We start from the raw sequence: 15,829 nt of genomic DNA, 5'->3' as shown, positions 1-15,829 counted from the left end.
AGCAGTGAGCCACAGAAATTATGTTTGAATAAACAATGAGCAGGGGCTCCACTTGTTAGGGGAGCAGAGGCACCGCTACGCCAAGTGGGCCCCACAGCCAAAAGCGGTCTGTTTGTGTGTGACAAATTCCACTTGATACCACTTTTTTGTTGTTGTTTTTTCACCACAAAGGAAAAAAAATTGCTCATCAATGTGTGAGTGAGAATTTGGAAACAAGCAATTTGGCTGCACGCAAAGCCCCATGCACACCAGCTGTCAAACCGAGTGAAGAGTGGATGAATCAGGACTTGTGCGTGTGCCCGCGTGTGTGAGAGTGCATGTGTGTGTGGTAGGTTTTGAATAAAGACCTTTACATATAAAACTTGTTTTCAAATACAAAAAAAAAAAAAACAACAATGATGTGAGTTGCTACCACCTCAGTGTATTGTCCTCCCCATCCATGATGAATAAAGTCGATTCTGTTTCAAGGCAAGCCGAAAAAAAGGACATGCACAGAGAGATTAGACCAAGAAAAACGCCCAATAAATGAGGACGCCCCGCCCTCATCCGTGGGGTTGTCATGGCAAGTAGTGTGACGTCACAATGGAAGGAACGCCGTCTATAAGTATGGGGGACTTAGCGCGGCTGCTTGTGAGCTCCCAGGGACAACGTTTGGGAAACCAACATACAAAATAAAATACTAATAACAATAATAATTTTTAAAAAAAGATTGCGGCACTCCCTGTTTTTTTATTTTAATCTGTATGATTGTAGTTTTTTTGAAGGTGGATTTCTGCGTGTGAAGAGTCGTCTCATCAGCCATGGGAAGAGGAGTGAGTACTGCGCATCCCCCTTTTCCTCTCTAGTTCAAAAAAGCCATTCAAACAAGTGTTTGATGCATGCTGATGTTGCCATTAGTTGAGAGTGCACGCTTTTGATTTTTGTGTGTCTATGTGTCAAAATACTTCCGTGTTGTATGTATGCATTGCCTCACCGCGTTTACAATAAGTTTGCATCACAAAACGCTCATGTTGCATAACGGGATGCGTCTGAATGCTGATGCTGGTAAAGTTTGACTCTGTGTGTTTCATGCACATAGTGCCAGAAATAATCCTATTCTGTAAAATGCTTGCTAGTTAGTTCGTTTCCTCACACTTGGGCAATCTCAGTGCAGCTGTGATTCTGGTGGGAGGGATGTGCTCAGCAGGGTTCTAAGTCTTTGGTTGCCTCACTTTAGCAGTACTTCCACTTCCACACCCTTTGGGGAAATACTTTCAAGTCCACATCAGTCACCATCACATCATGACTTTGGGTTCTAACACATGTGAAATGTTTTTGGTCGTTTTGAAGGCTTTTTGGGATGTAAAATTCATATTTAGACTTCTCCTTCAACTTCATGTATTTCCATTTGTCATGGTATAGGCGTCATTTTCAATGAGAGGGGAGCACATGCATTGTGTATACCTATGCCAACACTTGAACCGCATTTGATAAAAGTTTCTATGTGAAGTGTCAGGGGCTGCCACACCCCACCATGCTGCGCACCACTAATACTCATTATGCATTCAGCCTACAGCCCCTGGGATGGAGAGCTTCTTGAAGGGAGGGGGGAAAATGGGGGCAGAGACCATATTGTCTTCTTTAAGACCATCACAACTCATTTTATTCCTTTTTTTTTGTCACTACATGATGCTCCTGCAAATCTATGGTGGTTTTGCATCTCAGCCAGAAGCTGCTGCTATTTTCCCAAACCTCCCATAGCTGGTGAAAGGCGTCCCCTGCCCCCATCCTCGTTCCCTGAAAGCCTCTCGTCCTTGCTTCTCTGAAATAGCCACACGTGGAAGAGATGATAGCCACCACACGGCTCTCCTAGCGTCAAGTGGTGGGTGGTCAGAGCGAGAAGATTGTTTCTCCTCAGCCCTTTCTTGCTGTTGAAGATGGTTTTGCATTTTCTTACGCTTCCCACATCTGCCTCAAATTGCAATAAACAGGCATAACAAGTGAGCTGAGGGGTTGATGGGGAGGGGGCGAGGTGATGTAAAGAGACAACCAGTTGCCGCATAGCCGCCACTGATCCAGCGGGAGGGCTCTATATTGAATTGCAGACTGTAAAAATCTACGTCATCATTGTCATTACTTACATTCAGTAGCCAGTTTTGGATGTAACAATATGTAGATAAGTTTTTCTTGCAACAAGGCACAAATGTTATCTAAAATAAAAATGCTGAGAGTTTGCTAATGAGCTGGAATGCTGAGAACTGTATGTGGTGACTATATGACAGTTCATCGTGGCAATTCCCAGACTGGATGCAAATATGCTCATATGTCTGAAAGCAACATTGGGATTTCATCACAGGACTCGAACAACGAGATTCATTAGCAACTGCTTAGGAGGAATCCAATATTGAACAGGGAGTTGGCAGTTTATATATATATATATATAAACCTTAGCAGTAGTATGTGATATGTAAGATCGGTGGAAAAAATGGGAGTCTCTGGCCCCATTTTGTGCCTCGAATTTCATATTCAAGAAATCGGAGGGAAAATGACCAATTGGAGACCAAATGTGCCTCATTGGCCTTGTAAAAACAAACAAACAAGCAAAAATCAAACAATTGAACGTTATGGTAACAGATAAAGGCTTTCTGGAGCAACAAGGTAGCAGGTGTTTTATAAATTTATTTATTTATTAAATCACAAACTCCCTCTCAAAGATGTCACTCTTTCCAGGGATTTCTGACATTAACTCCCTCTGCTGCAACAAGCTGCAATTGCAGGATGCTCCCATGTCATCCTCTGTCAAGTGATTGTCCAGACTAGCTGTGTTTTGTCATGACAAGTGCCTTTGAGTTGTGATGCTTTGTTGTTGTTCTTTTGTGGACATGTCATGGCACATCACACATGAACAAAACAGACTATGCGGACAAGAGCCTTCGAATTAATCATTTGAGGATTGTTGAGCCCCTTTTGTTTCCTCTGAATCTTCATTCTGTTGTATGCATCCAGCACTGTGGGAAAAGCAAGATCCCCAAAGTCGCGGCTGAATGACGATTCTGTGGCAGCCGGCGACAACGAGAGAGCTTATGTGTCAACCTCGGCGACCTCCGACCTTTCACGTGTTTTTTCTGGATGAATAGATACAAATTGCCACAGAAACAATGCAGAACGTCTTCTCGCAAGAGGAAGATGTTTGCTGCAATGTTAGGACCAACTCCACAAGTACATCCTTTTACACATCAGGTTGGTGTGAGGGTCTAAAGCCAAGTTAATCCAAGTGGAGTATTTCACATCCTGACTCCAGTTCTGCGATCCTTATTTCACACCACATCTTTGAGGCAAGCTACCGTGATGATGTTTGTGGGAAAGGGCCTGATTTGATTCAATCTGAAGACCTTATCCTTATTATTTAAGGGCCAACCTTTTGTTGTATGTATTCTCGTCCGAAGCTGTACCCTGACTCTATGTGTACATCTTTTCTTTACACGAACCATTCTTTTTTTCTACCTGATCATCCCCTTCAGAACACAAATACACACTTCTCCCTCCCCAGGGGATTACATTTCTTCCGCTTCTAAGTCATTGTTACCCACCACTTTTTTGTTGCATGCTGCTCCTCATCTGTGACCGTCCACTTACTCCCTGGCCCACTTCCGCTGTGTCCTACGTGCTGCCCCGCTCTCACTTTCCTCCACCCCCCCCCCCCACCAACTACCTCTAGTTTCACCACTTCAGTCACTTGGTGAAAAGGAACTGGAACAATCACAAAAGAGCATGGGGGAAAAGAGACTGTTATTTACTCGCTTCTAAAAGTGGCTTCTTCTCTAACTGGATGAAATGCCAACTGATGGCAAGCAGATTTTGGATGAGGCTAGTTTCCAAGTTCCATATGGTAGCTCCTCCGCCATTCCTCCAAATGCTTTTCAAATGGTCGCTGGTTTGAAGGCACAGCTGTGTAAATCTAATTTCCACCAAGCTAATTGGGCTTACAACAACAAGGGCAGTTGATTCATCTGGCATCTTTTGTTCCGGATGCTGAGGACTGAAAGTTGCACGGGACGTGAGGAGAGTGTTAAAAGCCAATACACTTGTCCTATCCCCATTTGAAACTTGTTGGCCGAGGGGAAGTGAAAGGGGGACGGGAGGGGTTAAAACATTTCACCGACTGTCCATTCACATATCTCCAGAGGCGTGGCTTTGGTCACCGGTAGCAACCGGGCGAAGTCCCAGGAGAGTGTATGCTTGCACGCATTGTTCTGCACAGCTGAATGAGCAGCTTGAGTATCTGACGCCTGGTCCGTTCATAGGCATTCTGTCTGGGAAAGCGCATTAATATTTGTGACGACCTGACTGAATGCGCTTTTCTGTCTGTCCTCAGAAGTTCATCCCTTAGTTGAACCTAAAACTTTAAGTAAACTCCAATTTTGCAAAGTGACCCATTTTAATCCCTGCCTACAAATTTAATTCAATGTTGCGAATCCCCGTAACATTTTTGAGATTTATTTATTTTTTTAAATAAACACGTCATCATTCATCCACCTAAAGCGCAAGTGTCTATGCATTTTTTGTGGCCCGCACTTAGACAAATTGTTTCTGACTTATTTCATCTCGTCAGAAAATCAGACATTACAATATTTTCTTCCCTCTAAATCCCATAATAGTAACACAAGTATTTGTATTCAGATTTTTGCAAGTTTTCAATATGTTGTTAAAACATGTAGGGACAATTGTATACATAATTGTATACATAATAAATATGATAAAATGATTGCCTTTTCATATAATCATCACAGTCATAAAGGCCCTATGATGGAAACCAGAGCTTTTATGTGGCTTGTGACGAAATTGACTTTGACACCCCCCCCAAGGGGTAAGTGTTTCAGAATGACCAGAAGTACAACCATGCCAATTTTATTGTTGTAGGTGTAGCAATAGTTATAATAATTGCAGAATCTGTTAAGAATCACCTGGTTTGAAAGCATTGGTCTCTGATTTGTTGTGGAATTATTTGTCCAAAGCCAGATGGCCCCCGGGGGCCCTTGGGTGTCCAGAGGCTAAGATTTGGCTGTAGTGATGCAGAACTGGTGTTTTCCCAGCTTAGCTGACCGGGGGGTTCATGGAACAATAACATGTTCTGGGATCACACACTCTGTTCCAACAACTCCCTGGGAAACTTTTAGAAACATTACTGGTTTGCATATTTCCATGACCAAGGACGTTTACAGGATTCGCTGAGAACACACTCCACTGGCGTCGATCAGGTCGCAACCAAGATGACCGCTTCATTATGTATGCCAGCCCGTGGATAAATGGCTCATTTAGTACTAAGCACCTCACATCCCTGTGCTGCATTGACTGATTACAGATTATTATTAAATGTTTATTGACGTTGCCGTTGATATTACCGTAGCTACTGGAAAGAGAAATAAGCTGCCGTTGGATTTCTAAACATGATAATACCGCAGGCATGTATAACAGGCTCCTGACAGCCTCACCAGGTTCAGGTCTACAGTCTAGGCAAAATGTCATTTTTTTACTGCATTTTTACACGTTGTTTTATTTACTTGCTCTTTGTTTCTTACCACCGTTGCTGTATATTTCCAGGAAGGAAGAGAGCAGTATGAGCTGGCGGCCACCTCTGAGCAGGGAGGCAAAAAGAAGGGAAAAGGGAAGAAGAAAGATAAAGACATGGATGAACTCAAAAAGGAAGTGGACATGGTGAGTGTGTGATTGTCTAAGAGACCGTTCCTACGGGGTTTTTATCTTCACTTTCCGCTCTCTGAGAACAAGATCAAAGATCAAATGTTGTCCGTGCTGTTCCTCTTTTCTTTTTGATGTTGGTCTAGCTGCCATTTATATGGAAAAGGCCAGTGGATGTATCGTTGTAATGTGTCACACATATCTGACACTTGGGCCCAAATTTTTATGTGTATCTTTGCAGGATGATCACAAGCTGACTCTGGATGAGCTGAATCGCAAATATGGAACAGATTTGAACAATGTGAGCTACGACATATTCCACCTTTTTATATATATATACACAACATTGGTTTGCAATCTGCTTCAAGTAAATTAATATATACCATAAAGGTGATTGAAAGGGTTCAGCTCAATGATAGCTGGTCAGAGTCCTTGAAACTAAGTTTAAGGGGTGGCTGTATGAAGGAAGCAAATGAACAAATGTTGAATGAGGACCTTTTTAAAAATTTGTTTTGAAGGGTTCCGCAGCGGCGTCCTGGTGTGGCAGCTGTAGAGCGTTGGCCTCACAGTTCCGAGGACCGGGGTTCAAATCCAGGCCCCACCTGTGTGGAGTTTGGATGTTCTCCCCGGTGCCTGCGTAGGTTTTTTCCAGACACTCTGGTTTCGTCCCACATCCTAAAAACGTGCATTAATTGGAGATTCTAAATTGCCCCTAGGTGTGATTGTGAGTGTGACTGCTGTCTGTTTAGATGTGCCCTGCGATGGTCCGGCAACTAGTTCGGGGTGTATCCTGCCTCCTGCTTGTTGACAGCTGGGATAGGCTCCAGCACTCCCGAGACCCCTGTGAGGATAAGTGGCTCAGAAAATGGATGGAGGGAAGGGTCCACACCTTCAAAGCTAAATAAAAACACTACTTCTAAGTGTTAACACCAAGTTTGCAAGTGTCCAGGTAAAATGACTACTTATTATATATGCTGATTTCAATTTGGCCGGCATGGTGGCTCACCTGGTAAAGCGTTGGCCTCACAGTTCTAAGGACTGGGGTTCAAATCACAGCCCCGCCTGTGTGGAGTTTGCATGTTCTCCCCGTGCCTGTGTGGGTTTCCACCCACATCCCAAAAATATGCGACATTAATTGCACACTCTAAATTGCATTTAGGTGTGATTGTGAGTGCGGCTGTTTTTCTTTATGTGCCCTGTGATTGGCTGGAAACCAGTTCAGGGTCTACCCTGCCTCCTGCACCTTGACAGCTGGGATAGGCTCCAGCACTCCTTGCGACCCTCGTGAGGATTAGCGGCAAAGATAATGGATGGTTGGATGATTTAAATTTGCTTTTGTGCTTGTTGACCACCAGTCTGTCAAAAGGTGCGCACTCCAGCTAAAGGCTTTGTTCATGCAAATTGCAGTGAAGATCAAGCAGAATACTTAATCAGTGCCATAAATGTAGGCTCTTGAAGCACTGCACGTGTGTGCTGTGTTATTAATAATGAATAATTCATGAGCCACAGAAAACTCCAGCCTCCTGATTTTTCGACATTACTATCTTCTCCCAACACATCCTCTGTGCTGATGAAGGCCATGACCCTTTTTCTGTGGTGAAGTAAATAGTAGTGCCTTTGTTCTCCCTAGACATATGTCCCAGTGCATGGATGTGTTCACAATTTGTCGCAGAGCAATTGTCGCTCTGGATTCATTTTTGGTTGTTTATCTGAGGGGCTAGAGTGCACCAAATCTTTATCCTTGAGAATTGAGAATCAAGAACTGATTGGAAGTGGGACTAACAAGCCTGGTTCATCCCAGGATCGTTCAAATTGTGAAAAAATATTGGTTCCCAGTTTCGATGTCCACAGTCCGCTCAATGAGAAAGGAGTAAAAAAAAAAAAAAAAAACATTGAAGGCCAGCGGCAAACAAAAGTGTTAACTATGTTAAAATAAATGACGAGTCACCTCAATACAAGACTTCAATTAAGATTATTATTAAAAAGGAGGCTTTTGCAATGTGTGGAAGTCTGTCACAAATAATGCTGCATTTAACTTTTAGCTGAAACAATAATTAACGAACATTAAGTCAAATGGGTTAGTTTGACACACATTGGCTTTGAGTTCATAGGTTTGATATTGTTGCTGTTTATAAAGCGCAGCGAGTCAAATGTTAATTTTAGTTTATGCCACAGGCTTTAAAGAGTCATTTGGAACTGGAATCGCTCAAATTCAAATGATGCCCAACCCAACTTTAACACGAATCGTCTTCCCACCATGTTAGGGTTTGACTAATGCCAAGGCAGCTGAGAATCTGGCTCGAGATGGGCCCAATGCCCTCACCCCTCCTCCCACCACCCCAGAGTGGGTGAAGTTCTGCAAACAGGTAGCAGGTTGCTCTGAACTCTTTACTTCCTGGTTTTACTTGTGAAAAACATTGATTTTTTTTTTCATTATTATTGTTGGGCTTCATGCAGATGTTTGGAGGTTTCTCCATGCTCCTGTGGACTGGGGCCATCCTCTGTTTCCTGGCCTATGCTATCCAGTCTGCTATGGAGGATGAACCTGCCAATGATAACGTAAAACTATTGTTCCTCAAGCACATATTAAAGCATGTATATTGTTGTTGGAAATTGTGGGGTCCTAATGTCAAGTTCATTTTGCAGTTGTACTTGGGTGTTGTGCTCTCTGCTGTTGTCATCATCACTGGTTGTTTCTCCTACTATCAAGAGGCAAAAAGTTCAAAGATCATGGACTCCTTCAAAAACCTCGTCCCACAGGTGCTCTCTCATTTCTCCATCATTTTGTTGTTTTTTTTAATGTAATTTTCTACGGCTTTTTTTCTTTTTACCACATTCTTTGTTAAATATCTCAAAAGGGTCTGCATCCATTATGTCTGTCCCCTAGCAAGCGCTGGTTGTCCGTGACGGTGAAAAGAAGAGTATCAATGCAGAGGAAGTGGTAGTTGGGGATTTAGTAGAGGTGAAAGGTGGTGACCGGATCCCTGCCGACCTGCGAATCATTTCTGCCCATGGCTGCAAGGTACAAAGACAGAAGAGAAGATCTAAGCACAAAAAAAACATGGACATCTACTCCATCATAGTCGTTGTGACAATTATCAGGTGGACAACTCCTCTCTGACGGGTGAATCTGAGCCGCAAACACGTACTCCTGATTTCTCCAATGAGAACCCGTTGGAGACGAGGAACATTGCTTTCTTCTCCACCAACTGTGTTGAAGGTATGAAGGAAGGTTATGGCAACCAACCGGGGATTAGGGTTTCTAATATTAGCGCCAAACTATGAAAGTGTTAAATGTAAGAGCCATGATTTGTACCCCCACACCGCTCTCCCACTCCCCCATGCTTTCTCCCCTAAAAAAAGGAACTGCCCGAGGCATTGTGATCAGCACCGGTGACCGGACCGTCATGGGTCGCATTGCCACGCTTGCCTCAGGACTGGAAGTTGGGCGCACTCCCATCTCCATCGAGATTGAGCACTTCATCCATATTATCACTGGTGTAGCAGTCTTCCTGGGTGTGTCCTTCTTTGTCCTATCTCTCATTCTTGGCTACTCCTGGTTGGAAGCTGTCATCTTCCTCATTGGCATCATAGTTGCCAACGTGCCGGAGGGTCTCTTGGCTACTGTCACTGTGAGTCCTAAGCCTTTGCTCAACTTTAGTGGGTTCACAGCATCTAATAGGGCTCTCGTGTCCAGGTATGTCTGACTCTGACAGCCAAACGTATGGCCAAGAAGAACTGTTTGGTTAAAAATCTGGAAGCTGTAGAGACCCTTGGCTCCACCTCCACCATCTGCTCAGACAAGACAGGCACTTTGACCCAAAACAGGATGACTGTTGCCCACATGTGGTTCGACAACCAGATTCATGAGGCGGACACCACTGAGAACCAGAGCGGGACATCCTTTGACAAGAGCTCTGCTACCTGGGCTTCCCTGGCCAGAATTGCTGGGCTCTGTAATCGTGCCGTCTTCCTGGCGGAACAGAGCAACCTTCCCATACTAAAGGTAAGATTAATTTTTTTCCTCTTTCAAAGTGGTGATGTGTAAATGGTGCAAATTAATCTGGGACATGATTGGCTCATGGTACAGATGGCATCTTTGCCAATTACTACGGTTTTGCCATAATGAGTGGGTTTCAAATTACCGATTACTTCTGTCATATCGTAACGTCACATCATTTCAGTAATAGAACAAGACAGTAGCTTATGTATCGTTGTAGTTAAGGATCACCCAACTTTTCAGCATTGGAAACGTTCATATTTTGAATGGAAATTAGTTGGATTTGTGAAAGGTCAGTCACAATCCAACAGCAGAAATATTGATGTGTAATTGTTCAACATTTTTGTACTATCAATCACGGTGAATGTCACCTAGTGATTATGGAAGAACTATAAGGTTTTTTTAAGCCACATTTTAAGATCTCTAAATGCTAAAATTCTTTTTTCATTGAGGGGGAATTGGTCACCTGAACTCTTTGCCAAATCTAAGCCACTAGATTTTTCTAGTTTCAAAAGCTATATCAACCACTATTTTTTTCAACAGTGTTGTTTTCTTTAGTTATTTTTTTCATAGTTGATGCACACTTGTTAATTCACATTTTCTCAAGCCAAACTAAAATGCTTGCGCTTTGGACTAATGGCAGGTGGTCAATGTTTTCTCCTCCAGAGAGATGTGGCGGGTGATGCCTCAGAGTCTGCCCTTCTGAAATGTATTGAGCTCTGCTGTGGATCAGTCCAAGAGATGAGGGAGAAAAGCGCCAAAATTGCAGAGATTCCTTTCAACTCTACCAATAAGTACCAGGTATTGTCAGCTGTCTGGCGGCCAGACAAGGACAACATTTCAGGTTTAACAGGAGACTAAGTGAAGAAATGTTTGCTTCCCAGCTTTCTATTCACAAGAATTCCTCGACTGAAAGGGAGTCCAACCACCTGCTGGTTATGAAAGGTGCCCCCGAGAGAATTCTGGACCGTTGCTCTTCAATTATGATACAGGGTAAAGAGCAGCCTCTAGATGATGAGATGAAAGATGCTTTCCAGAATGCCTACCTCGAATTGGGAGGGTTAGGAGAGAGAGTGCTTGGTGAGAAGCACTGGAATATGGTCGTCAGCGCTACTCATGATCTAGTTGACTCAGACTCATGAGTGATTTTGTTTTTCTAGGGTTCTGTCATTTCAATCTGCCTGACGACCAGTTCCCAGAAGGCTTTGTTTTTGACACTGACGAGGTGAACTTCCCCACTGAGAACCTGTGCTTCATTGGCCTCATGTCCATGATCGACCCTCCTCGAGCAGCCGTGCCTGATGCTGTCGGCAAATGCAGGAGCGCTGGAATCAAGGTATGCTTTTGCTGTGCAACGACTGTTTATGAATAAAAGTTGACAAAATTTAAAATTAATGCTCCATTTTATTTTTTCAGGTGATCATGGTGACGGGTGATCATCCAATCACAGCTAAAGCCATCGCTAAGGGTGTTGGAATCATTTCGGAAGGCAATGAGACTGTGGAGGACATTGCTGCACGTCTCAACATCCCAATCAATGAAGTCAACCCGAGGTATAGGTTGAGGAAATGCAGCTGTAGGATATATTTGATATAGTGCCAAAAGGGCCTCACAACTTTCTTTCAACCATATTGGCTTTATTGTAGCTTCTAGTTTGGTTCCGGGCAAACCCTGTTGATTGCATGTACACTTGAAGTTAAAGCGACTTAAATTTTGCTCCAGGGATGCTAAAGCCTGTGTTGTCCACGGTGGAGACTTAAAGGATTTGAGCTCAGAGCAACTTGATGACATCCTGAAGTACCACACTGAGATTGTCTTTGCCAGGACCTCCCCACAGCAGAAATTGATAATTGTGGAGGGCTGCCAGCGACAGGTGTAAATTCCAGTACTTTGTGCAACATTAACTCCGTTTTTGGCAGCACAGAGAGCCCAAAATGGTTCATGGTAAATTTCCCTCAACACAATGAGATTTCCTTACTTTGCAGGGAGCCATTGTTGCCGTGACTGGCGATGGCGTCAACGACTCTCCAGCTCTGAAGAAGGCCGACATTGGTGTCGCCATGGGGATTGCCGGTTCTGACGTCTCCAAGCAGGCGGCTGACATGATCCTGCTAGATGACAACTTTGCCTCCATTGTTACAGGAGTAGAAGAAGGTAATGTAGTTTCTCTGACCTGTCTGACTGGAACATATTTATTTATGACCACAATATGTGTGTGCTTGTCCTCCTAAATAGGGCGTTTGATCTTTGACAACTTGAAGAAGTCCATCGCTTACACTCTGACCAGTAACATTCCTGAGATCACCCCCTTCCTCCTCTTCATTATTGCCAGCGTCCCCCTCCCTCTGGGCACCGTCACCATCCTTTGCATCGATCTGGGAACTGACATGGTGGGTATATGACATCCTCTCAAGTTACTGTGATATGTTTGAGTTGTGTCTGTCTGTGCATAGCTAAATAGGCAGTCATATCCTGTCTTCCAGGTTCCTGCCATTTCACTGGCTTATGAAGCAGCTGAGAGTGACATCATGAAGCGGCAGCCCAGAAATCCCAAGACAGACAAGCTGGTGAACGAGAGGCTTATCAGCATTGCTTATGGACAAATTGGTAAATTTTGAACCTACTTCATCATTCTGAGCCAAGGTTCTTTCTTGAGTTTTCTTTTAGCAAGGTTTCTGGGTCCTCTAAGATAAAAAGGGCACCATCCACCAGAAATGCCTTGTTTGAGTTATGAGAGGCCAGTACCTCTCCCATAATGAAGCCAGGAATCGGGTCGACCTGCTCCAATGGCCTAAACCAGGAACAAAATGCATTCAATAAGCATACACAGATTACATCATTTGCATCATTATCACATTCTGGCAATAGTTAATGTGCAGCTCCATATTTAAAACAATACTTTTACCTCCACTGTTATTCCTCTAACAGTTGTCTCATAATTTATTATATTGATTTATAGATGTTTTAAATCTAAAATGATCAATGATTTATTGACCTTGTCATTTGTCCAATTTTGGTCTCAATTTTTCCAAAGGACCAGATGACCAATTAGTCAATAGAATTTGATATTGATCTGCAATTTGTTTTCAAGATCAGCTGTCACCAGAAGTATGGTGACATATTTATCTAATCATTTTGTTGCTTGCAGGCATGATCCAGGCTCTAGCAGGCTTCTTTACCTACTTTGTGATTCTGGCTGAGAACGGCTTTCTGCCCCGCACATTGTTGGGCATCCGCGTGGCCTGGGACAACAAATATTGCAACGATCTGGAAGACAGTTATGGACAGCAGTGGGTTAGTGCAATTCCGCTCACATGATGTTTTTCAACAATGCAGGTCTGCATTTTGCTGCCTCTATGTGTCTCCAGACTTATGAACAGAGGAAGATCGTTGAGTTTACCTGCCACACGGCCTTCTTTGCTAGCATTGTTATTGTACAGTGGGCTGATCTGATTATCTGCAAAACCAGGAGGAACTCTGTCTTCCAGCAGGGAATGAGGTACGTGGAAATTTAAAAATATTTCTTTTTCAGGAATCCTGCTTACATTTTCACTTTGGCGACATACCAATTGTCTTCAAAGCACTAGCCAAACGTCTCCCAAACTCATATTTGAAGCGCCCCCTTTTTGGAGATGAAATTATTAAGAAATGTCATGTCTTTGGAAGCGTCTGCTTTATTGACTACTATTGAGTTTATTAGAGACATGTTGTATCTGTGGATATATTTGTGGGTATAACATTAAGTAAAAGTGAAAAGATATCAGGAAAAGAATTGTGGACCTCAACGTCTGTTTCAACCTTGGGTGCAATGGTTCATCCTTCTGTTCAAACAATTCTATGCAAGCATAAACAACAACAATGTCATTCAGTGTCCCAAAAAATGAACACGCCTTGGTCTCAAATCTGCATATTAACCCAACAACAAAAGCAAAAGACCTTGTGAATCTGGTGTTTCATTTTCAACACCTGGCTGGATCCCTGCCATCTGCCAGACTGCTTCTAGTCCTCCACCATCGTTCCTTTCCCCAAGAGGTCCCAGATTAGAGAGTTTAATGACTGCAGAGAAGTCAATTCCCCCCGCGGATACGCTCCAGGTCGTCGACAGAGCCAATAGGTCTATAGATGGAGTCAACCTGGCCCTTCACTCCATTCTAAAGCATTCAGACTTCCCAGGAATCAATGTGGGGATCCTTTCTTTAGTGTGAAGTGTAAAAATAAAGTAAGATAAGAGGTCAGTGATTGGGCTGAGTCGCGAGAGCGTTACAAATGGATGTAACTGTGAGCATCTCTCCATTTTTCCAATTATGATGCTATTTTAATTGTACAGGAACAAGATCTTGATCTTTGGGCTGTTTGAGGAGACTGCACTGGCTGCCTTCCTTTCCTACTGCCCTGGCATGGACGTGGCCCTCAGAATGTACCCTCTCAGGCGAGTGGAATGCCAGAATGACACGACTGCTCTGACTTGCTGCACAATATGTAATTTTCTTGTGTACATGTTTTTCCAGGGCCAATTGGTGGTTATGCGCCTTCCCATATTCTCTGGTCATCTTTATCTATGATGAAATCCGCAAGCTGATTCTGAGACGCAGCCCAGGAGGTGAGCTCATGAATCTTGCTTTTATTGTCGTGTGCAGAGAAATTCTTTCTTCTTTTCCTTCCAATAACACTCTTGTTAAGTTAAAGCAGCGGTTTGCTTTTGTTTGAAACTTCCTCATCAATAAAGACGCAACATTTCTACTTGCTCCATTTGCATGATATCTTACCGTGTGTTTCCAGGTTGGGTGGAACAAGAGACTTACTATTGAAGACCCACCAGCCTGCCAGCTCCCATCTTCTCTTCTCCCATCGTTGCATGAATATTGTCTTGCTGCTCGGAATAAAATTTTAACATCTGTGGGGGGAAAAAAGGCCCCATTGGAATGTGTTTTTATATTAGCAAATGCTTGATACTACTATTAGACCTACTGAGATGGAACGTGCAGATGATATATGGTAAATGCTAATAATGACATGAATGCCCAACATTGACTTTGACTATGCGTGCCTTGTTTCTGAAACAGGACCAATTTTATACGTGTTTTTAACAGTTATAAATGTTCAATAAAATGCGCGAGTCAGGTCCAATATGTTTCTGGTTCTCATTTATTCTAGAATTTTTGGGTGATAAGTATCTTCATGCTCAGCTAGTATTCAGATTATTTTTTTTCCTGTCTGAAAGTCCAAATATACTCTATTTTTTTTCTTTTTTTCTCCCATACACATACAAAATTTTCTTCGCCGCTTGTCCTAACGAGGGTCGCGGGCAGTGCCGGAAACTATCCCAGCTGTCAACGGGCAGGAGGCGGGGCATACCCTGAACTGGTTGCCAACCAATCACAGGGGACGTCGAGACAAGCAGCCGCACTCACAATCACACCTTGGCGAAATTTAGAGTGTCCAATTAATTTTGCATATTTTTGGAATGTGGGAGGAAACCCACGCAGGCACGTGGAGAACATGCAAACTCCACACAGGCGGGTCCGGGATCGAACCCGAGACCTCAGAACTGTGAGGCCCAACGCTTTACCAGGTGAGCCACCATCCCACCCCGTACACAATTTTATGGACATTAAAACAAGTTCCCATTTAAGGTTAAATGGATTTCAGAGCTGCTTTTGAACATATTACCAATAGCGTGCACAGAGCCAGGTGCTTCGATGTACATGATGCTGGTCGCAGAGCTGATATAATCTTCAACAAAAGTCATGTAAATTGAGTGAAACTGTTGCAGGTGAGGCAGAAAATTTCTTGGAACTTTTTGTGGAGTGAGTTGCTTTATTAAGGTGAAAAGTCCGCCAATTGGGAGGTGTTTGACTGGTCTGGCACCTAGCCCTTTCTGAGCAATAATTTAACACATTTTGATAGTTGAAATATGTCAAAGTCAAAGCAAAGCCCTCATCCCAGTCTGATATAATTCTCTGCAAATATAACGGATGCCAGCTTGTGTTGTGCGAATAGACGTTAGTAAAAAGTTGCTCCAAATGAGGGTGCCAGCCACAGTGTTAATGGTCTGAGGCCACATTTATTAATCATGCATACAGAAGTGCGCATAAAGTGTGCATATGACTATTCCCACGCAAAGTAGAGGATTTATCAAGTTACACATGTGGG

The 15,829-nt window shown here is 43.3% G+C and overlaps 1 protein-coding gene across 2 annotated transcripts; it reads left to right on the top strand.

Annotated features, from left to right (window-relative positions):
• The first annotated feature begins 554 nt into the window (after window positions 1-554).
• Window positions 555-14,805, top strand: LOC133506349 (sodium/potassium-transporting ATPase subunit alpha-1). Of its 2 annotated transcripts, none has more exons than XM_061830416.1 (23): window positions 555-812; window positions 5,581-5,694; window positions 5,918-5,977; window positions 7,941-8,042; window positions 8,134-8,235; window positions 8,323-8,436; window positions 8,564-8,698; window positions 8,779-8,896; window positions 9,040-9,308; window positions 9,374-9,682; window positions 10,343-10,477; window positions 10,561-10,756; window positions 10,837-11,012; window positions 11,093-11,229; window positions 11,399-11,549; window positions 11,662-11,830; window positions 11,912-12,066; window positions 12,160-12,283; window positions 12,825-12,970; window positions 13,045-13,175; window positions 14,004-14,105; window positions 14,185-14,276; window positions 14,456-14,805. In XM_061830416.1, the coding sequence occupies exons 1-23, from the start codon at window positions 801-803 to the stop codon at window positions 14,482-14,484; spliced, it is 3,078 nt and encodes a 1,025-aa protein (XP_061686400.1). In that variant the 5' UTR covers window positions 555-800; the 3' UTR covers window positions 14,485-14,805. The 2 variants fall into 2 exon arrangements, with proteins under 2 accessions (XP_061686400.1, XP_061686391.1); XM_061830407.1 differs by lacking the exon at window positions 555-812 and adding an exon at window positions 2,893-3,219.
• The last annotated feature ends 1,024 nt before the right edge of the window (window positions 14,806-15,829 follow it).

This window comes from Syngnathoides biaculeatus, chromosome 2 (genome assembly GCF_019802595.1).
Source record: "Syngnathoides biaculeatus isolate LvHL_M chromosome 2, ASM1980259v1, whole genome shotgun sequence".
NCBI classification, from domain to species: Eukaryota; Metazoa; Chordata; class Actinopteri; order Syngnathiformes; family Syngnathidae; genus Syngnathoides; species Syngnathoides biaculeatus.
This window is presented reverse-complemented; position numbering and strand designations above follow the sequence as displayed.